This window comes from Salvelinus alpinus, chromosome 23 (assembly GCF_045679555.1).
Source record: "Salvelinus alpinus chromosome 23, SLU_Salpinus.1, whole genome shotgun sequence".
NCBI lineage: Eukaryota > Metazoa > Chordata > Actinopteri > Salmoniformes > Salmonidae > Salvelinus > Salvelinus alpinus.
Genome location: NC_092108.1, coordinates 48,919,904 through 48,942,606, shown reverse-complemented (window position 1 = coordinate 48,942,606; position 22,703 = coordinate 48,919,904). Strand labels below are relative to the sequence as shown.

Sequence of the window (22,703 nt, the reverse complement as noted above, 5' to 3'; positions counted from 1 at the left end):
ATGCACCTGTGGAACGACCGTTAAGACACTAACAGCTTACACACGGTAGGCAATTAAGGTCACAGTTATAAAAACTTAGGACACTAAAGAGGCCTTTCTACTGACTCTGAAAAACACCAAAAGAAAGTTGCCCAGGGTCCCTGCTCATCTGTGTGAACGTGCCTTAGGCATGCTGCAAGGAGGCATGAGGACTGCAGATGTGGCCAGGGCAATAAATTGCAATGTCAGTACTGTGAGACGCCTAAGACAGCGCTACAGGGAGACAGGACGGACAGCTGATCGTCCTCGCTATGGCAGACCACGTGTAACAACACCTGCACAGGATCGGTACATCCGAACATCACACCTGCGGGACAGGTACGGGATGGCAACAACAACTGCCCAAGTTACACCAGGAACGCACAATCTCTCCATCAGTGCTCAGACTGTCCGCAATAGGCTGAGAGAGGCTGGACTGAGGGCTTGTAGGCCTGTTGTAAGGCAGGTCCTCACCAGACATCACCGGCAACAACGTTGCCTATGGGCACAAACCCACCAGGGGTGGACCAGACAGGACTGGTAAAAAGTGCTCTTCACTGACGAGTTGTGGTTTTGTCTTACTAGGGGTGATGGTCGGATTCACGTTTATCGTCGAAGGAATGAGCGTTACACCGAGGCCTGTACTTTGGAGCGGGATTGATTTGGAGGTGGCGGGTCCGTCATGGTCTGGGGCGGTGTGTCACAGCATCATCGGACTGAGCTTGTCGTCATTGCAGGCAATCGCAACGCTGTGCATTACAGGGAAGACATCCTCCTCCCTCATGTGGCACCCTTCCTGCAGGCTCATCCTGACATGACCCTCCAGCATGACAATGCCACCAGCCATACTGCTCGTTCCGTGCGCGATTTCCGCCAAGACAGGAATGTCAGTGTCAGCGAAGAGCCCGGATCTCAATCCCATTGAGCACGTCTGGGACCTGTTGGATCGGAGGCTGACGGCGAGGGCCATTCCCCCCAGAAATGTCCGGGAACTTGCAGGTGCCTTGGTGGAAGAGTGGGGTAACATCTCACAGCAAGAACTGCCAAATCTGGTGCAATCCATGAGGAGGAGATGCACCGCAGTACTTATTGCAGCTGGTGGCCACACCAGATACTGACTGTTACTTTTGATTTTGACCACCCCTTTGTTCAGGGACACATTACTCCATTTCTGTTAGTCACATGTCTGTGGAACTATTTCAGTTTGTCTCAGTTGTTGAATCTTATGTTCATACAAATATTTACACATGTTAAGTTTGCTGAAAATAAACGCAGTTGACAGTGAGAGGACGTTTCTTTTTTTGCTGAGTGTATATAAATTAAAAGTCAATTCACTCAAGATTTGCACAAATCTGAGTGTCTCTCTAGTTTTGGTACACAAGGCTTCTCAATACCCACAAATCAACACAACCGTTGTCAACCAACGGTAATGCATTAGGTTATATTCAAAATATCAGGGTGTCTACTAGAGGAAAAAGAAACGGCAAACTTGTTAAGTAAAAGTAAAACTCTGCATTTATTCTTCAATGAGCACAGAAAAGTTTAGTTTATTGAAAGGCTAAAAAAAACAAAAGCAAGACAAACTGGTTTCAAGTAGGCTAAGTGATCATTTATGCATTATTCTTCAATGAGCACAGTAAAAATTATTTTGTTTCAAAATAAATAAAGCAAGCAAAAGGGCCTTAACCGAAGTCGGACGACAAGTAAACTTGCACACACGGTACAGAATCTGTGAATAAGCCAATTGCAGATTAGGCCTAAACATTCTGCATGGCCTGTGAATAGTTAAAGTACACAAATTGTCAGACTGCAACTGTGAACATATTAGCATAATACTAAAACAAGATGTTTGCTTTATTCATACTTGGCTGAAAGCATTTTATTCAATTCGCACAAGGATGCAAACATGCACTACAATGAATTACCCCCAGTCCCTTCGATAGTCTGAGTACCTGTCTAACTTCCACTCACTCCTTGTACTCCGTGTCATGTGACAAAGACAAACTACACAGAGTACAAGGAGTGGAACGTAATAGCTGAACACAGACCGGCAACAAGGCTATCCCTTCCCAGCAATTATTAAAAGAAAGCAAAGCATGTTATCAAGGAGGACTGTTTTTTCCTGACTAGGGTGTTTATGCAACAAAGACTTGATGTCTTGATGTGACTGTGAATCATGCTGAACCATCCTGATCCTAACATAGGAAACACTACAGAAAACACACCAAACCGTGTACTCTTATGATGTACTAATATACAAGGAGGTGGGACGCTGAAAACCAGTTCCTGTGGATATAGTATACCATCACTAATAAATCCTGCTCAGCCTACAGTGCATTAGGAAAGGATTTTCCACATTTTGTTACGATACAGCCTTATTCTAAAATGCATTAAATGGGGTTCCCGCTCATCAACCTACACACAATAATGACAATGCAAACACAGGTCTTGAGAAATGTTTGCAAATTTATACAAAATAAAAAAACGGAAATATCACATTTACATAAGTATTCAGACCTTTTACTCAGTACTTTGTTGAAGCACCTTTGGCAGCGATTACAGCCTTGAATCTTCTGGGGTATGACGCTACAAGCTTTTCCCATTCTTCTCTGCAGATCAGGTTGGATGGGGAGCGACGCTGCACAGCTATATTTAGATCTCTCCAGGGATGTTCGATTGGGTTCAAGTCCGGGCCACTCAAGGACATTAAGACTTGTCCCGGAAGCCACTCCTGCGTTGTCTTGGCTGTGTGCTTACGGTCATTGTATAGTTGGAAGGTGAACCTTTGCCCCAGTCTGAGGTCCTGAGTGCTCTGGAACAGGTTTTTATCAAGGATCTCTCTGTACTTTGCTCCGTTCCTCTTTCCCTCGATCCTGACTAGTCTCCCAGTCCCTGCTGCTGAAAAACATCCCCACAACATGATACTGCCACCACCATGCTTCACCGTAGGGATGGTGCCAGGTTTCCTCCAGAAGTGACGATTGGCATTGAGGCCAAAGAGTTCAATCTTGGTTTCATCAAACCAGAGAATCTTGTTTGGCAAACGCCAAGCGGGCTGTCATGTGCCTTTTACTGAGGAGTGGCTTCTGTCTGGCCACTCTACCATAAAGGCCTGATTGGTGGAGTGCTGCAGAGATGGTTGTCCTTCTAGAAGGTTCTCCCAATCTCCGCAGAGGAACTCTAGAGCTCCGTCAGAGTGACCATCGGGTTCTCGGTCACCTCCCTGACCAAGGGGATTCTCCCCCGATTGCTCAGTTCGGCCGGGCAGCCAGCTCTTGGAAGAGTCTTGGTGGTTCCAAACTTCTTCCATTTAAGAATGATGAAGGCCACTGTGTTCTTGGGGACCTTCAATGCTGCAGAAATTTTTTGGTATCCTTCCCCAGACCTGTGCCTCGACATAATCCAGTCTCGAACTCTACGGACAATTCCTTCGACCTCACGGCTTGGTTTTTGATCTGACATGCACTGTCAACTGTGGGACTTTATATAGACAGGTGTGTGCCTTTCCAAATTATGTCCATTCAATTTAATTTACCACAGGTGGACTCCAATCAAGTTGTAGAAACATCCCAAGGATGATCAATGGAAACAAAATGCACGTGAGCTCAATTTCAAGTCTTATAGCAAAGGGTCTGAATACTTACGTAAATAAGGTCAGTTTTTATTTTTATACATTTGCAAACATTTCTAAAAACCTATTTTCGCTTTGTTATTATGGGGTGTTATGTGGAGATTGATGGAAAAAAGTATTTAATCCATTTTAGAATAAGGCTGCAGCGTAACAAAATGTGGAAAAAGTCAAGGGGTCTGAATACTTTCCGTATGCACTGTAGTAGTGCATGTAATGGTGTTGAAAGATGAACAATAAAGGGGAAGTTCAGTATTGTACACCTTAATGTAAGATAGTTGCTCATGAAAGTAGTCGATAGGCCAGTACAAAATGTAATCCACGGTTTCTTTATACAGTAACTTCAGCTAACTTTAGCCATCGTTATCTAAAAATCTAAATGGGAGTGGTTACATGCGGTTCCTGGAAATATTTTTTTTCTCTCTCAAATCACCTTTAAGTAACATGAAACCAAATTATTAAGCTATCTGGCCATTCCATTTTTAACGGGGGCCCCATTACTCCCATTGATTTTTAGCTGGCTGTGGCAAAAGTTACCTCAAGTTTGTGGTAGCTGTTAAAAGAAATATATATATATAAATAAATAAATGAACCATGGATTAGTTTCTCCTGGCCCATAGACTACTTCAGGGGAAGAACCATGAAACAAAAAGCAATATTAAGGAAAACATTAAGAAACCATCTAACATTAAGGTGCAAAATATGAACTTCCATTTTAAACTTCTAGCTAGCTAGATGAAAAGAAGCAGCTGTTCATTACTGCAGATAGTGGTGTGAACTGTAACTGCAGCTTCAAAAACCTAGCTATGGTTTATCTAACGCCATAAGTATGGTGTATCAAAAATAATAAACATGAAATAAATATGCTAATGATAGCATGCTAAACGTCAATGCTTCCGTACTGCAGAGCCCAAAGTATTTCACTAATTCAAAAACGATTGGAATAATAACCTGTTACTAACCAACGTCACCACGTAAAATACATTGTGTACGACATATATGTTTGGAAACTGAACTAGCTTTAGCCTTTATAGCTACATTATATAAAATACAATTAAGTCAATGCTCATGCAACGTGCCTAGTTGGTGTTAGGCTAGGCCTACCTGTACAATCACCAAGGTTTGTGTTCATGGATGGTTCAGACTTATGGTTACAGTAAAGGTACATGTTGCGGTGCAGTCACCTAAAAGTGTCTGCAGGAGTGTCTTTTTCGGGGGGGGGGGGGGATGAGTCAGTGTTCAGTGGCGTGTATCAATGAGGTACAGCTGTATGTGTATTCAACAGAAAACATACCTCTGAGAATTCTCTCCTCGTGACAGCGTAGAAAGTCCCAGATGCGTACGGTTCCGTCATCAGAGCAAGTGGCAAATTTATTATCCGTAGGTGAGAAACTGAAGACAGAGTGAGGCAGGAAGAGAATCAACAATGCAGGAAGACAGTTGGGCTCCCAGGGTTTACAACAGGGTCAAATCCTAGTACAACTTAGTACAGTACAACCACTTAGGGGGGCATCTCCCGGGCACAACAGCAACCTCTCCCATCAAGCTGTGTAGTGGCAATTTAACAAAATTCACAAAACTTGACCGGACCAGTAATGGAAACTCAATACAAATACTATTTCATTCAACAGTCTTTCCCCACAACTAACATGTTGAGTCAATACACTAGCACCTATCTACCCAAAATGAAACACCTACACTATATATACAAAAGTATGTGGACACCCCTTCAAATGAGTGGATTCGGCTATTTCAGCCACGCCCGTGGCTGACCGGTGTATAAAATCGAGCACACAGCCATGCAATTTCTATAGACAAACATTGGCAGTAGAATGGCCTTAAGAGCTCAGTGACTTAACGTGGCACCGTCATAAGATGCCACCTTTCCAACAAGTCAGCTGATCATATTTCTGCCCTGCTAGAGCTGTCCCGGTCAACTGTAAGTGCTGTTATTGTGAAGTGGAAACGTCTTGGAGCAACAACGGATCAGCCACGAAGTGGTAGACCACACAAGCTCACAGAACAGGAAAGCCAAGTGCTGAAGCGCGTAAAAATCGTCTGTTCTCGGTTGCAACACTCACTACCGACTTCCAAACTGCCTCTGGAACCAACGTCTGCACAAGAACTGCTCGACGGGAACATCATGAAATTTGTTTCCATGGCAGAGCAGCCGCACACAAGCCTAAGAACACCATGTGCAGAGCCAAGCGTCGGCTGGAGAGGTGTAAAGTTTGCCGCCAATGGACTCTGGAGCAGTGGAAACGCCTTCTCTGGAGTGATGAATCACGCTTCACCATCTGGCAGTCCGACGGACGAATCTGGGTTTGGCAGATGCCAGGAGAGCGCTACCTTCCCCAATGCATAGTGCCAACTGTAAAGTTTGGTGGAGGAAGAATAATGATCTGGGGCTGTTTTTCATGGTTTGGGCTAGGCCCCTTATTTCTAGTGAAGGGAAATCTTAAAGCTATACAATGACATTCTAGACAATTCTGTGCTTCCAACTTTGTGGCAACAGTTTGGGGGAAGGCCCTTTACCGCTTCAGCATGACAATGCCCTCGTGCACAAAGCAAGGTCCATACAGAAATGGTTTTTTGAGATCGGTGTGGAAGAACTTGACTGGCCTGCACAGAGCCCTGACCTCAACCCCATTGAACACCTTTGGTATGAATTGGAATGCCGACAGAGCCAGGCCTAATCGCCCAACATCAGTGTTCGACCTTACTAATGGTCTTGTGGCTGAATGGAAGCAACGTCTATTGGTTCCAACGTCTATTGGAAAGCCTTCCCAGAAGAGTGAAGGCTGTTATAGCAGCAAAGGGGAGACCAACTCCATATTAATGCTTGATTTTGGAATGAGATGTTCGATGAGCAGGTGTCCACATAAATATGTATAACAATAAAAATGAAAAACACACAATCAGGTCTCAACTGTAACCCAAAAGCAAGCTTCACACTAGACCCAAGTTAAATTAATCTCTCTCAGTTTACACAAGCATTACCATCTATACTCCACCACAAATTACCAATACCTACAATAACTGCATTTGTCTAGGCCTTACACGAAAGCAACAGTAAGCAAGCCAGCTAAAAATCAAATTCTGTTGAAATTCAAAATGAAATCTAAAACCTACCCTTCTTATCAACATGCACGATATCTGCAAGCGATTCATGATCTTCAACAACTCTTAGTCAGTCCCATTGCGGTCCTTACCCACCTCTATTCCTATTCCCGTCAGTGTTTACAGACGGAGGTGATCAGAAAGGTGAAGCCAATATGGCGAACGCTCCGCCTTGCCCTCCACTAGACCTTGTGAAACGGCCACAACGCATGAACTAAATCAGATTTGTGCACACAAACAAGTAGAAGCTAGGGGGAAATGTAACTCGGATGTCTAGTGTGAGATTACAGAGCAGTAGTATTTGACCAACTGGACTTCTGTAGAGATATGTTTTGTGGATCAAGCAATATACACTTTACAAAATGATGGAAATGATAAGCGGTGGCACCATATTATTTCCAGATTTGCTTAGGCCTAGGTCTGAAAACAGACAAACTGATTTATTTTTTACAGCGTCATGAGGTAGTGCATTCCTGTTAGTCAATCAGATAATATGGCTCCATCTGTAGTTGGAGCAACAGTTGTAACATGGTGATGAACTAACATACTAGAGCCCCCCTGACCACCCAGCCTATAGGCCCAAACTTGACTCATACCAACAGCAAAGACAGCCTACACCTGACATAAGACACCTGAGGAACTTCTTGACTAGTTCCCTAATTGCAATCTTCAGTTTCGGAGCATAGCCATCAATGCTTGTATGATGGCAGTGCCCTTTTCCTCCTGTCACAATTTCCTCAGGGCTATGGCCACAGCCCTGAGACGCTTTATTTTCAATTGGTCCTGGAGATTCAATGCACGTTAAACATTAACAAGACAGTAAAAGTGTCTCACAAACATTAACAGTCAAAGAAAATAAGTGGTGGCATTGAGAAATGATGTATTCAACAGTGAAGCTTTAAGTTGTTTTAGGTCAGAGATAAACCCAGCATAAAACCCTATTCATGATCTTTATTGAATATTTTCGTAAAGCTCCATGAAGGCAACCACCCCCAAAGGTAGAAATATACACAATGGCAACCTTTTATTCAATAAATCCCTCTAACTCCACCGCCCCATTCAATGTAGATATTAAAGCTGGAATATGTAACTTTTTGGCTGACCCAACCAAATGCACATAGAAAAGTGTGTCATAGATCTGTCACTCATTGAAAGCAAGTCTAAGAAGCGGTAGATTTGTTCTATGTGCACTATTTCTATACTTCCCGTTCTTAAGTTTCGTTTTGTACACAAGCTTCAAACAGCTGAAAATGCAATATTTCACAGCGGTTTAGATGGTACAATGATTCTCTACACTATACTTGCTTGTTTTGTCACAAACTGACAATTAGTCTAACTATTCGAATTTTAGCAACGAAACAATGGCAGAGCGATTTCTGCATAGTGCATCTTTAACTTTGAATATACCAGGGTTATTGGGGTGGTGGGAAGGTGGGTGGTCAAAGCGACCTTGTGGGTAGCATAAGTGAAGGATGATAGCCAACTGCTCTAAACCCAGAGGAAATTTGGTTGCGTGTTCAACAGAAATAAAGTCTTTATTCAAGAAGCTATGGGGTCACTTGTGGATGTGGGTTTTGTTACTGGGATAAATTAAAAACGGGAAACAACATGGGGGTGGCAATATTGGTGGATTCAAAAGGTGGGAATTGTAGATATGCATTTGCCTACATCTCAAAAAACTTCAAACCAACCATGGGACTGTGGTACAGTGTGTGTATGGAGACCCTATGTGTGTCCATAAGAGGGATAATACTGTCCCCTTGTGTAAGTGCGCCACATTCAAAACTCCCTATGCAGCAACGTCAAGTGCAACCTCTCCAACTTTATTCGGTATTACTCTGTCCCTCTGGGCTCATCTATATAAACCAGTAGTCTTTTAACGTGCGCCAATACCTTTTGAATATAGATATAGATCAACACTTTATTTAACAACACCGTGAAAATCAACCTTTTCTGTACATAGTAGTTATGTATAGAAAAAATCAAGATACACAACTCATCGTGAGCCACAGGCAATGATGATGGCAAGAAGAAGAGATCAGTGCAGTGTTGCGACAGCACAGACGTACAATTATCAACCATTTTCAGGGGAAACAGCAATAACAACAGTAATAGGCTGGGGTTAACTACAGAAAATGGTAGATTGTGTATAGACCTGGCCTCTCTAATCGCCTCCTTGTGAGCCTGGAACATCTTGACGTTGTTCATGTTGGACTGCCAGTACTTGACGTAGCCGCCGTGGTCAGCCGTCAGCATCCACATGTCGTTGTGAGACCAGGTCATGGCCCGCACGGGGCTGTCATGGGCCTGAGGGGTGTAGAGAGACAGACGCAGTCAGAGAGAGCACTAGGACCAAAAAACACAGGTCTGGAGACACATTTCTAGAAGACGGTGGATATACAGCTGACATTTCTTGTGGTTCCAAGAGGTGATTCGCTAACCCCATGCCTAACCTTAAACTTATTTTTTTAAGAAAGTGTATTCAGGCGGCGGAGCCAAAAGGTTAAGTTCATTGTAAAGTGTTGTAGGAGGGTGGATTCAATGTTCACCTGTAAGATGGTCTCAAAGTTGAAGGTGAGTCCGTTCCACAAGGTGAACTCTCCACTGGAGGCTCCTGTGACAAGTCGCCTCCCCTCAGGAGTCCACTATGAACGAGGGATGGAGGAGACATGGAGAGAAAGGGAGGCAAAAATAGGTAAGAAAAGGAAGAGAGTGAGACTGAACTTAGTAATCATATTCTGAAGTGCCCATTTATATTCTGCAGAAAACTCATTTCCTGCTGGGGCCAAGGGTGTGGGTTTTGGCTTATCCCTTGTACTTGATTGATCAATTAAGTGCAAGAGCTATGTTTCCATAAACGTATCCCAATTTTTTTTTGCCGACATTTAAAAAGTTTGCATAGAAAATAGATGCAACAAATGGCTGCTACGTTGCATTTCCATTGAACTGTTGTGTCGATAAAAACAGCTTAACGTAATGACAAAACACCCCACACAAAAAAAGTCAGCTAAAACCTTGAGTGTCGAATAAAAAGGAAGTGGTTGAAGTGTTTCCAAACTTGCACATTAGTGACTGCCCTCCCACCTAACTGTTTCATGTCTCAGGTAGCCCACAAAAGCCAGCATGGACACAATGCAAGAATTGACTAATATTTGCCATATTCTAATCATTCTCATGTGCCAACGTATCGCCACGGTCCGTACCACGGTGTAACTTGCCCTCCCCGGGGCACAACTGAGCAAGAGGACAAGTACATTAGAGTGTCTAGTTTGAGAAACAGACGCCTCAAGTCCTCAACTAGCTAGGTTCATTAAATAGTATCCGCAGAACACCAGGATCAATGTCAACAGTGAAGAGGCGACTCCGGGATGCTGGCCTTCTAGGAAGAGTTCCTCTTTCTAGTGTCTGTGTTCTTTTGCCCATCTTTTTCTTTTCTTTTTATTGGCCAGTCTGAGATATGCCACTTCACTGTTGACGTTGAGACTGGTGTTTGCGGGTACTATTTAATGAAGCTGCCAGTTGATGACTTGAGGCGTCTGTTTCTAAAACTAGACATTCTAATGTACTTGTCCTCTTGCTCAGTTGTGCACTGGGGCCTCCCACTCCACTTTCTATTCTGGTTAGAGCCAGTTTGCGCTGTTCTGTGAAGGGAGTAGTACACAGCGTTGTACGAGATCTTCAGTTTCTTGGAAATTTCTCGCATGGAATAGCCTTCATTTCGCAGAACAAAAATAGACTGACGAGTTACAGAAGAAAGATCCTTTGTTTCTGGCCATTTTGAACCTGTAATAGAACCCACAAATTCTGATGCTCCAGATACTCAACTATTCTAAATAAGGACAGTTTTATTGCTTCTTTAAAATCAGAACAACAATTTTCAGCTATGCTAACATATTTGCAAAAGGGTTTTCTAATGATGAATTAGACTTTTCAAATTATAAACTTGGATTAGCTAACACAACGTGCCATTGGAACACAGGAGTGATGGTTGCTGATAATGGGCCTCTGTACACCTATGTAGATATTTCATTAAAAATCAGCCGTTTCCAGCTACAATAGTCATTTACAACATTAACAATGTCCACACTGTATTTCTGATCAATTTGATGTTATTTTAAATGGGATTTTTTTTGCTTTTCTTTCAAAAACAAGGACATTTCTAAGTGACCCCCAACTTTGAACGGTAGTGTATGTTTTAGCACGATGTTCCAAATGCTTGTATCGCAAGAATCAAGGTATTTTTCTTTGTGTGTCTTCTTGGTCTCGTTTCCTTCGCTCCTTCTGAGCTGTGTGCACCTTCCCCCTCGCACAGACACCAAGCCCCTCCCCCCGACACTCACAAAAAAGGGACGAAAGATCACTTCTTCCTCTCTGACAACAAGCAGTTTCAACTCGCTATTTGCATTTAAGGTATGTCCCAACATGTAACCTTTGTAACGATACCCTTTTTATGTCTCAACTCCCAAAATGCACAACAGAGCAGTCCCTACTAAGACATGAGTATCAAGAATTAACACGATTGTGGAAAATAAACGCTCAGTTTGTCGCCTGCGGCATTGCGGTACCACGCATTGGTAGCACCACTTTAGCCACAGGCTTATGTGCAAGCCGTCTAGTCTGTTTTAAATAAACACGCATTGAGCATTAAAAAATGCATTTGTATAAGGAATTAGCAACTCGTTCACATTCTGAGAAATAAGCATCTTCTTATCCATGTAGCTAGGCCACTTGAGTTCACGACTAAAAGGGAACGGGCTGTGCTGTTCAAACAGTTGGAGACGGACAGGAGGGTGCATTCATAACAGTTCAACTGTTCTACCTTGTTAGCACGCAAATAGATACAAGTTGGCTAGACTTCAAACATAAAGGATTAGCTGGCTACTCACTAGCAGTGGGCTTGTGCTTGAGAGATTGTTTATGAGACCTGTATACATTTTCTACAATGCCTGCTACCAGAAGTTGGTCATTATTAGTGGATGTGCAATGTGCATGGTTCTATTTACATTTGTAAAAAGGGCATTTTCATAGACAGACTTGAAAGCCAGATCAGTGATTATTACAACAAAGCAGGTCATCTATTTTGATCAAATAATTAAATGATTAGTGGGTCTAATGGTTGAAGGCTTATATTTAGCTTAGGTATAATTTTACAAGTCTTCATTGGATAATTCCAGACTGTTTGAAATGCAGTGTATTGATGTTTACTTGTGCAACAAAGCGAATTTCTTTAAATCGGGCTCTACAGGTCATTCACAACATTTTGTTACGTTACAGCCTTATTCTCAAATTTAAATATTTGTCTCTCATTTATCTACACACAATACCCCATAATGACAAAGCGAAAAAAGGTTTTTAGCTTAGCAAATAAAATATTTAAAAAAAGAAAAGATACCTAAATTCAATTGATTGAACATGATTTGGAAAGGCACACACCTGTCTATGTAAGATCCCACAGTTGACAGTGCATGTCAGAGCAAAAACCAAGCCAGGAGGTCAGAGGAATTGTCTGTAGAGCTCCGAGACAGGATTGTGTCGAGGCACAGATCTGGGGAAGGGTATCAAAAAATGTCTGCAGCATTGAAGGTCCCCAAGAACAAAGTGGCCTCAATCATTCTAAAATGATGTTCCTCTGTGGAGATGGGAGAACCTTCCAGAAGGACCACCATCTCTGCAGCACTCCACCAATCAGGCCTTTATGGGAAAGTGGCCAGACAGAAGCCACTCCTCAGTGAAAGAGGCACATGACAGCCTGCTTGGAGTTTGCCAAAAGGCAACAGAAGGACTCTCAAACCATGAAAAACAAGATTCTCTGGTCTGATGAAACCAAGATTGAACTCTTTGGTCTGAATGCCAAGCGTCACGTCTGGAAGAAACCTGGCACCATCCCTATGGTGAAGCATGGTGGTGGCAGCATCACGCTGTGGGGATTTTTTTCATTGTCAGGGACTGGGAGACTAGTCAAGATCGAGGGAAAGATGAACAGAGTGAAGTACAGAGAGATCCTTGATGAAAACCTGCTCAGGACCTCAGACTGGAGCGAAAGTTGACCTTCCAACAGGAAAACGACCCTACACAGGAGTGGCTTCGGCACAAGTCTCTGAATGTCCTTGAGTGGCCCAGCCGGAGCCAGGGCATGAACCCAATCGAACATCTCTGGAGACCGGAAATAGCTGTGCAGCGACACTTCCCATCCAACCTGACAAAGCTTGAGAGGATCTGCAGAGAAGAGTGGGAGAATCTCCCCAAATACAAGTGTGACAAGCTTGTAGCGTCATACCCAAGAAGATTCGAGGCTGTAGTCATTGCCAAAGGTGCTTCAACACAGTACTGCGTAAAGAGTCTGAATACTTATGTAAACGTGATATCATTTTTTTGTTCTAAAAACCTGTTCGTGCTTAGTCATTATGGGTATTGTGTGTAGATTGATGAAAAAATATATACATTAATCAATTTTAGAAAAGGATGTAACGTAACAAAATGTGGAAAAAGGCAAGGGGACTGAATACTTTCCGAATGCACTGTATATTGTGAATTTCCCATTAGTAAAAATATATATTTTTTAAATTAAAATTAAAGCTTTTTAGGCCTTATAGCCCAGCCCTAATTCAGAGGTGAAACTTGCATTGGAAGGTGAAACTTGCATTCAGCCAACCAGAAAAGTAAGGCGAAGATATTCAGGCATTCTTGAAAGCGAGGACAATCCTTCTCCAGCAAATAAACATTTTTATAGTTGAAAAATAATTTGATTTAGCAAGCAGTAGGCATTTAATTTAAAATGTGGACTGGAGCTTTATAGATACCGCGCGTACCTTCAAAACTATTCGGCAATCATTTATTTTTTAAAAACAGTTTCCATCATTTGTCGCAGTGAAGAAAGTCAGACAAAATAAAATCCATCCGCTGAACAGAAGAACTTTGTCCATCTTTAGAACATTTCTCCTATAGCTGCCTTTTCCATTACACATGCCGCAATGTTTTTTTGCAACATTGCTTTTGTCTATGGAAACCTGCCTAATGATTGGTTAGGAACTCCCTTCACCTGGTTGTCTAGGTCTTAAATTGGACACAAAATGAACAGAAATAAAAACCAGATGACACACAGCCCTCCAGGAATTGAGTGACACCCCTGCACTATGGGCTTCACATGGTCTCAGAAAAATACGAGCAGTCTGCCCTGAACAAGTGCAGGAAAGTGTGAGAGAAAAGAAACTTACCCTTATGACAAAGACAGGGCACTTCACTTTGTTCGTGGAAGTTCGGACAAACTTTGTGGTAACTGCATTCATGGGGTTACTCAAGATGCCCACAGGAGGAACCAGCTACAAGAGCCAGAGGAATAAAGGGAGATGACAGAGAAAAATACACACATTTCAGCATATTGTCTACAAATGGGTACAACATTTATCAGATCTAGGCAGGAACAAGAACTTGCTAACACGCGGACACAGATTCATTGATAGCATATTTTCTTCTTAGATTACGGACACCAGGAGGTCAAAAATCCCAGTTTTAACTGTAAATCATAAGCCTAGTATCTGTCCATACTTACATCATTGTAGCATCCTGCATCTGGTTGGATGGCACGGAAATCTCTGTGGTCTCGCTGCCACAAACGATTCTGCAGTCAAGAAAAAGAGAGCATTTAAGGAACCATGAAAAAAAATGGACAAAGGTCTTTGCATTTAAATACATTTCAGCCAAATACATACAGTTCAATCGGAAAGTATTCAGTCCCCTTTACTTTTTCCACATTTTGTTATGTTATAGCCTTATTCTACAATGGATTAAATAAAACATTTTCCTCAATCTACACACAACGACAAAGCGAAAACAGGTTTAGACATTTTTGCTAATGCATTAAAAATAACAGAAATACCTTTCCATAAGTATTCAGCCCCTTTGCTATAAGACTCGAAATTGAGCTCAGGTGCATCCTGTTTCCATTGATCGTCCTTGAGATGTTTCTACAACTTGGAGTCCACCTGAGGTAAATTAAATTGATTGGACATGATTTGAGTGGTGCAATCGGCTCCCGAGAGGCGCAGCAGTCTAAGGCACTGCATCTCAGTGCAAGAGGCAGTCCCTGGTTCGAATCCAGGCTGTATCGCATTTGGCCATAATTGGGAGTCCCATAGGGCGGCGTACAATTGGCTCAGAGTCGTCCGGGTTTGGCCAGGGTAGGCCGTCATTGAAAATAAGAATTTGTTCCTATCTGACTTGCCTAGTTAAATAAAGGTTACATTTAAAACCAAGCCATGATGTCGAAGGTAGATCTCCGAGACATGATTGTGTCTAAGCACAGATCTGTGTAAGGAAAATGTCTGTAACATTGAAGGTCCCCAAGAACACAGGGGCATCTACCATTCTTAAAAAGAAGAAGTTTGGAACCACCAAGACCCTTCCTAGAGCTGGCCGCCCGGCCAAACTGAGCAATCGGGGGAGAAGGGCCTTCGTCTGGGAGATGACCAAGAACCGAATGGTCACTGTCAGAGCTCCAGAGTTTCTCTGTGGAGATGGGAGAACCTTCCAGAAGGACAACCATCTCTGCAGCACTCCAAAAATCAGGCCTTTATGGGAAAGTGGCCAGACGGAAGCCCCTCAGTAGAAGGCATATGACAACCTGCTTGGAGTTTTCCAAAAGGCACCTATTGGACTCTCAGACCATGAGAAATAAGATTCTCTGGTCTGATGAAACCAAGACTGAACTCTTTGGCCTCAACGACACGTCTAGTGGAAACCTGGCACCATCCCTAGTGAAGCATGGGGGTGGCAGCATCATGCTGTGGGGATTTTTTTCAGCGGCAGAGACTGGGAGACTAGTCAGGTTTGAGGGAAAGATGCACAAAGTAAAGTACAGAGAGATCCTTGATGAAAACCTGTTCCAGAGCACTCAGGACAGACTGGGGCGAAGGTTCGCCTTCCAACAGGACAGCGACCCTAAGCACACAGCCAAGACAACGCAGGAGTGGCTTTGGGACAAGTCTCAATGTCCTTGAGTGGCCAAGCCAGAGCCCAGACTTGAACCCGATCGACCATTTCAGGAGACCTAAAAACAGCTGTGCAGCAACGCTCCCCATCCAACCTGACAGAGCTAGAGAGGATCTGCAGAGAAGAGTGGGAAAAACTCCCCAAATACAGGTGTGCCAAGCCTGTAGCGTCATAGCCAAGAAGACTCGAGGCTGTAATAGCTGCCAAAGGTGCTTCAACAAAGTACTGAGTGAAGGGTCTCAATACTAAGTAAATTTAAAAATTAATTATTATAAATTAGCTGATTTTATTTTTACATAAACAGTTCTTGCTTTGTCATTATAGGGTATTGTGTGTAGATTGGTTAGGGGATATTTAAAAAAAATAATAATAAGGCTGTAACAAAACGTGGAACAAGTCTAGGGATCTGAATACTTTCCAAATGCACTGTACATACGTGGGAGTGATTGCTCAAGTACAGCTCTCCACGTTCATTGTCATGTCTGCGTGTGGATATTAGAAACTGGCCGTGTCTGAATAGCCGTACTTGCATTCTAAATAGTAGTAATGTTGGGTACGGGCAAAAATTAAGCTTTTATAACATTTAGAAAATGTAGTATCCGTTAAATGCCAGGATGTCATACTCATTTTGGCTTTTCATATAGTAAAATTTGCTGCACACTATTGAGGAAGAGAAACGTCAATGAAGACAGTTGTCAGCGCATGCTCCGAGTACGCGTCCAGGTAATCCGTCTGGCCCTGCGACCTTGTGAATGTCGACCTGTTTAAAGGTCTTACTCACATCGGCTATGGACAGCGTGATCACTTAGTCCCCTGGACCAGGTGGTGCTCTCATGCATGGTTCCATGTTTGCCTCGAAGCGAGCATAGAAGGAATTGAGCTCGTCTGGTAGGGTCGCGTCACTGGGCAGCTTGTGGCTGGGTTTCCCTTTGTAATTTGTGAGTTTGCAAGCCCTGCCACATCCAATGAGCCAAAGAGCGTCAGAGAAGTTGTAGCAGGATTCGATCTTTCATAATATTTGTCAAACATTACCAGCATTTAGCCTATATTTATGTAATTAAAAGTCTTATTAAAGTTAGGCTACATTTTCTGTCACCTACCTCATGTCAGCATCGGTTTGGACATGACGCTGTAAGCCAATATCACCTGCATATTACCTATTCTTTGACATCCAGGCTTTATTTATTTATATATATATATAAGGCCTACATGAAAAACAGATTTGAATATTATTCCAATATTGGCCTTTGATCAGAATAAATAGTTTGATAGTGATGTGTATTTATTTTATTTTTTGTCTGATTGTTATTTTACTTGTCTTGGAAAATAGGACAAGCGTTAATGTTGAGCTCTGAGCTGCTATCCAATGCAGCGCCATTAATCTGTGCACAAAGTCCAGTTTCTCTAGAAACACGCCTGTGCTTTGGTAGCTGGAAAAAGGTTCATTGAGTGGGTCACAAGAGAACCCAAAAGTTTGGTCACAAAATAACTGATGCTTCATGTCACGTCCATTACCTCCAGGTGTCTAATGACCGAGGGGTTGTAGTCGATGGTCTTGCGGTTGACAGCCTTACGCATGCGCTTGCCGTCGAAGGTGAGCTGCTGCATGGCCTGCTGCTGGGCGAAGTCGGGGCGCTTGTAGAAGAGCTGCCGTGGTGCCTGGTGCTGGAACCGCGGCATGTGGAAGAACCGTGGCGGGGAGCTGGTGTCCGTCGCCATGGTCAATCTGCTGCTCCTTTAAACCTGGGGAGAGATGGAAGATGGGGGCGGAGGTGAGAGGCAATTGATCGGTTGGTTGAAAAGTAATGTGTCATGAGTACAGAGAAAATGCTAAACACAATATTCTCACAAAACACTTGGGCAGTGCTTCTTCAAAATATAACGTACTAAATCTATTTTGAAAGGGCATCAAAGCCATCTCATCGGGTCTAACAGGTTTGTGCAGCCATTATTTAGGAGATTAATTATACTGTAACTACAGATGACAAATTCAGCTTTGGCCCATGTAACTGATTAGGCATGGAATTTGCAACATTCCTCTACCAAGAAGCTTTATCATCACCAACACCCACAATATACAATTCTCAGAACAGTCAACTTATAAGTAGATGCTGTCTAATTGCAGAGTTCTGTCTTTTCAAAAAACAAGGCATGACACCTCCCCTGACTGGACAGGCACAGCTGAAACTGCGAACATACACCACAGGTGGGAAGTGATCACAGTTTTAGACAAATCTAGGATCAGCCGATCCAACCCCAAATTCTAACAACCTTAAAGTAGGCCTATTTACTGGGGCCGGGATGATACCCATTAGTATCGTGGCAAGAAAACAAACAAAGCAGATATGAACTTATTTAGGAAATCAGCCCTAATGTTGGAAACAAACATGTTGTCATCCAGAGTCACATTTATTTAAATTTTCCAAGCTATAGCACAATATTTCACATACAGCAGGTTCTTAAAGAATCAAAGAGTTGTGTGCTTCGTGTTTTCACTTTTGTCATGGGCCTACTATTTAGGTCAATAAAAACATCTGACCCTGGACTAGCAGTGACTGATGTAAATCAGTTCAGATGAGTTCTAGTTTGGTGAGCTTGCAAATATGGGCAAGTCTAAATTAATGAGTGGCAAAAGGGGTGTTGTTGCAACAGGTTTCCAGACTTTCTTTGCCCGTCTCTCATAACAAGAGACATAGGAAACAAAAAAAAAAAACATGGCTTCAGTCATACCATCTTGCAAGCATCAATTATAGGTTTCATTTAAACTTTGTTCTGGCATACTAGCGTGCACAAGCGTATTAATCTATACATTGAACCTAGGTGTACAGCAAACCTGCCATGAACACAATTCAAACTAAGAACGCAACAGTCAGTCTACGCTATTGCACCGTGACATTCATGTATGCCGCATGTAAGCAGTACCTGAGTGAGCTTTGAGCACCCCACTTTCCACACAAACTCAGTTTAGGCAAATTAGCCTATGTAGAGGCCTACTAGAGCAACAACATTCAGTACTGTACACACATTTGCAGAAAACATCTCAATGACGTCAAAGAAAACACTCCCAGCTGCCTTCTGCCTTTTACACACAGCATAGGCAGAAGGCTGGGTTTACATAAAGGAAAATGACCAGAAACATAAAAACACAAATATATCCTACAACTAGATGTGATACTAATATGTTTATCATCAAAGAGTGGGACCACTTATATTAATTGGGCAATGAAGCAATATCCCAACATGCTCTGGTCCCACACTGTAGCCAACTCCTTTATCAATGTCATACATGTTATGTCATACCTGTTTAGCATGAAACGTGTTTGGCATGACAATGACACAGTTGCCTAAAGAACAAACAAACTGTATCACAAGGCTAATCAAAATGCATTTCATTACACTTTCACATGTAAATAACTAAATGAGCAGACATTTTACATAATGTGGTAATAAAAATAGAACCCACTGGCAGTAATACCCTTTATCAAACGTTAAGCTCAGAAACTTCACAAAATGACTCGTATCAAATAGGCTACAGTTGACAAAATGGTTTCATGTCATTCTTTTCAATACATCAACATTTTCCCAACATGTGTCCATAATATAATCCACTTTATTTTGTGCATAAGGACAGTCCATTATAACCAGGACACTAGTGAGGAAATATGCAGTGATTCGGTGTGCAATTGTTCCTTGTTGGATTTGTATAATTGACAACTTTAAAAGTAAGCGATAAAACAGTTTAATTGACAAACATAACTCACTAGCTACCTTGTGAGGGCAACATATGCAACTATTCAAACAACTTTATTTGTACCCCTAGCCCGGGTCCAAAATATAGCTTACTGGGATGAGTGTCCAAAGCCAGCATGGTTGGGAGGTAGCTAGCTAACGTTAACTGGAATCAACTTAAGCTAATTGATTAGCTAACTAAAGTTACCCGAAACGTTATTATGTCCAGAGTCAGAGAGGTAGCTAATTACCAGTAGTTAACTAAGGTTGGTTAGCTATTGGTTACTAAGACAGCTAGCTAAATGTATAAGCTAGCTGGCTACTGTTTCTGTTCTATGAGTCTGAATTTCTTGCCGCGGTAACGTTATCTAGCTAGCAGCACACGAGGTTTCTATGCTAGTTAGCTAACCAGCTAATGCTAGCTAGCGCACAGTAGATCCTGGCAACCAGTGATCGGTTGATTAGCTAAGTTAACGTGAAGTTACACTGGCTGGTTTGGTTGTTATCCAAGTTGTTGACCAACTGCAATAGTTAAGACCCCAATAGTATTTTATTTGTGGGAAACTAAGCCTAAAGTTAGCTAACTAGTTAAGTTGATGTCAACAAGCCATTAACGTTACTAGTCTTGGAAATGGACGAGGTGGTGGCTAGCCAGCTAACGTTAACGCTTGCTAGCCAATTCTTAGCTAACACGCTAACGTAGGTCAATATGAATAACAAAGAAAAACGTTAGTTAGCTGCCAAACTATTAAGGGATTAGTTTACGGCGTATGGATGGATAGTAAGCTATTTCAAGGTTTGTGTCTAACACGAAAATAGACTTCACAATCCGTTCCTCTTCAAATTGATGTTTTGTTCCTGACTTGACAACGTAATTAAATGGCGCCCGGTGGAAGTCGTCTTTACAACAACAACGCGATGCTTAGAAACTCACCAACAATATCCAATGCAGAGTTATCTAGCTATGGATAACTAGATTCTTCTCAGATATACTCTTTTTGAGAATCATAAGCGCCTCAAAGTTTATTGAAAATGTATCGGTTTGTCACTTCTCGTGTTTAGCCACCTACGCCGGCCTCCATTTCGGCGCTTTCTCCTCGTTCAGCTTCTATTTTTTTTCAACATGACTGACTACATTACGCCTGCGGTGGGAGTTTCACACGTCATCACGTAATTAGGGTACTGGTACTACTACTACAACTAATAATAATAATAATAATAACAATAAGGGGATTCGATCATCTGGACCGGGCGCCCGGGTAGGCGTCTATTGCACCGGCGCCCTTACAAAAAAATATTGCAGTTTTAAAATCTGCAGTAACGGCAGTCAACTGTGATATTTTGGACGCATTAATCGCAGTTGAACCGCAGTTATACTGCAAAATTACTGAAGTAAAAAAAAATGTTATTTTGGACGCAGCATACTGCAGTTATACTGCACTCTTATTGCAATCGTTTTCCTCAAGGGTAAAAAGTTGATTACATTTTTTTTCAACATGACTGACTACATTAAGCCTGCAGTTAGAGATTCCTAATGTCATCACATAATTATGGTACTGTTACTACTACAAATAATAATAAGGGCATTCAATTTATTGCGAGTGTAGCGAAATGCTTGTGCTTCTAGTTCCGACAGTGCAGCAATATCTAACAAGTAATATCTAACAATTCCACAACAAATACCTAATACACACAAATCTAAGTAAAGGAAAGGAATAAGAAAATATTAATATAAATACATGGATGAACAATGGCAGAGCGGCATAGGCTAAGATGCAATAGATAGTATGGAATACAGTATATACATATGAGATGAGTAATGCAAGATAAACTCAGCAAAAAAAGAAACGTCCTCTCACTGTCAAGTGCGTTTATTTTCAGCAAACTTTTCATGTGTAAATATTTGTATTAACATTCAACCTCCAAATCGATCCCGCTCCCAAGTACAGGCCTCGGTGTAACGCTCATTCCTTCGACGATAAACGCGAATCCGACCATCCCCTCTGGTGAGACAAAACCACGACTCGTCAGTGAAGAGCACTTTTTACCAGTCCTGTCTGGTCCACCCCATAGGATGTCTGGTGAGGACCTGCCTTACAACAGCCCTACAAGCCCTCAGTCCAGCCTCTCTCAGCCTATTGTGGACAGTCTGAGCACTGATGGAGGGATTGTGCGTTCCTGGTGTAACTCGTGCAGTTGTTGTTGCCATCCTGTACCTGTCCCGCAGGTGTGATGTTCGGATGTACCGATCCTGTGCAGGTGTTGTTACACGTGGTTTGCCACTGCGAGGACGATCAGCTGTCCGTCCTGTCTCCCTGTAGCGCTGTCTTAGGCGTCTCACAGTACTGACATTGCAATTTATTGCCCTGGGCACATCTGCAGTCCTCATGCCTCCTTGCAGCATGCCTAAGGCACGTTCACGCAGATGAGCAGGGACCCTGGGCATCTTTCTTTTGGTGTTTTTCAGAGTCTTTAGTGTACTAAGTTTTCATAACTGTGACCTTAATTGTCTACCGTCTGTAAGCTGTTAGTGTCTTAACGGCCGTTCCACAGGTGCATGTTCATTAATTGTTTATGGTTCAATGAACAAGCATGGGAAACAGTGTTTAAATCCTTTACAATGAAGATCTGTGAAGTTATTGGGATTTTTACGAATTATCTTTGAAAGACAGGGTCCTGAAAAAGGGACGTTTATTTTTTTTGCTGAGTTTTATATAATCATTATTAAAGTGACTGGTGTTCCATTTATTAAAGTGGCTAATGATTTCAAGTCTGTATGTAGGCAGCAGCCAGTCTGTGATGGCTGTTTAACAGTCTGATGGCCTGGAGAAAGAAGCTGTTTTTCAGTCTCTCGGTCCCAGCTTTGATGCACCTGTACTGACCTCGCCTTCTGGATGGTAGCGGGGTGAACAGGCAGTGGCTCGGGTGGTTGTTGTCCTTGATGGTCTTTTTGGCATTCCTGTGACATCGGGTGCTGTAGGTGTCCTGGAGGGTAGGTAGTTTGTCCCCAATGAAGCGTTGGCAAGCCAAATTTCTTCAGCCTCATGAGGTTGCGCCTTCTTCACCACCCTGTCTGTGTGGGTGGACCATTTCAGTTTGTCAGTGATGTGTACGCCAAATCAACTGTGTTTTTTTCGACGCAGTAATTGCAGAATAACTGAAGTTAGACTGCAAAATTACTGCAGTAAAAAAACAGTGTTATTTTGGATGAAGTATTTGC

The 22,703-nt window shown here is 42.5% G+C and overlaps 1 protein-coding gene across 5 annotated transcripts in view; it reads right to left on the bottom strand.

Moving 5' to 3' along the window:
* Nucleotides 1-20,609, bottom strand: part of wdr33 (WD repeat domain 33) — a 41,930-nt gene extending 21,321 nt beyond the window's left edge. For 4 of the 5 annotated variants that reach the window (XM_071362636.1, XM_071362640.1, XM_071362637.1 and 1 more), the window contains exons 1-7: nucleotides 20,418-20,609; nucleotides 17,270-17,497; nucleotides 14,316-14,384; nucleotides 13,981-14,085; nucleotides 9,316-9,411; nucleotides 8,922-9,073; nucleotides 4,941-5,038 (exon numbers count right to left, since the gene is read on the bottom strand). In XM_071362636.1, the coding sequence (XP_071218737.1) occupies nucleotides 4,941-5,038; nucleotides 8,922-9,073; nucleotides 9,316-9,411; nucleotides 13,981-14,085; nucleotides 14,316-14,384; nucleotides 17,270-17,473 (724 nt within the window). In that variant the 5' untranslated portion in view covers nucleotides 17,474-17,497; nucleotides 20,418-20,609. The remainder of the gene's footprint in view (nucleotides 1-4,940; nucleotides 5,039-8,921; nucleotides 9,074-9,315; nucleotides 9,412-13,980; nucleotides 14,086-14,315; nucleotides 14,385-17,269; nucleotides 17,498-20,417) is intronic. The other variant, XM_071362641.1, reaches the window with a different exon arrangement.
* Between the last annotated feature and the right edge of the window lie 2,094 nt (nucleotides 20,610-22,703).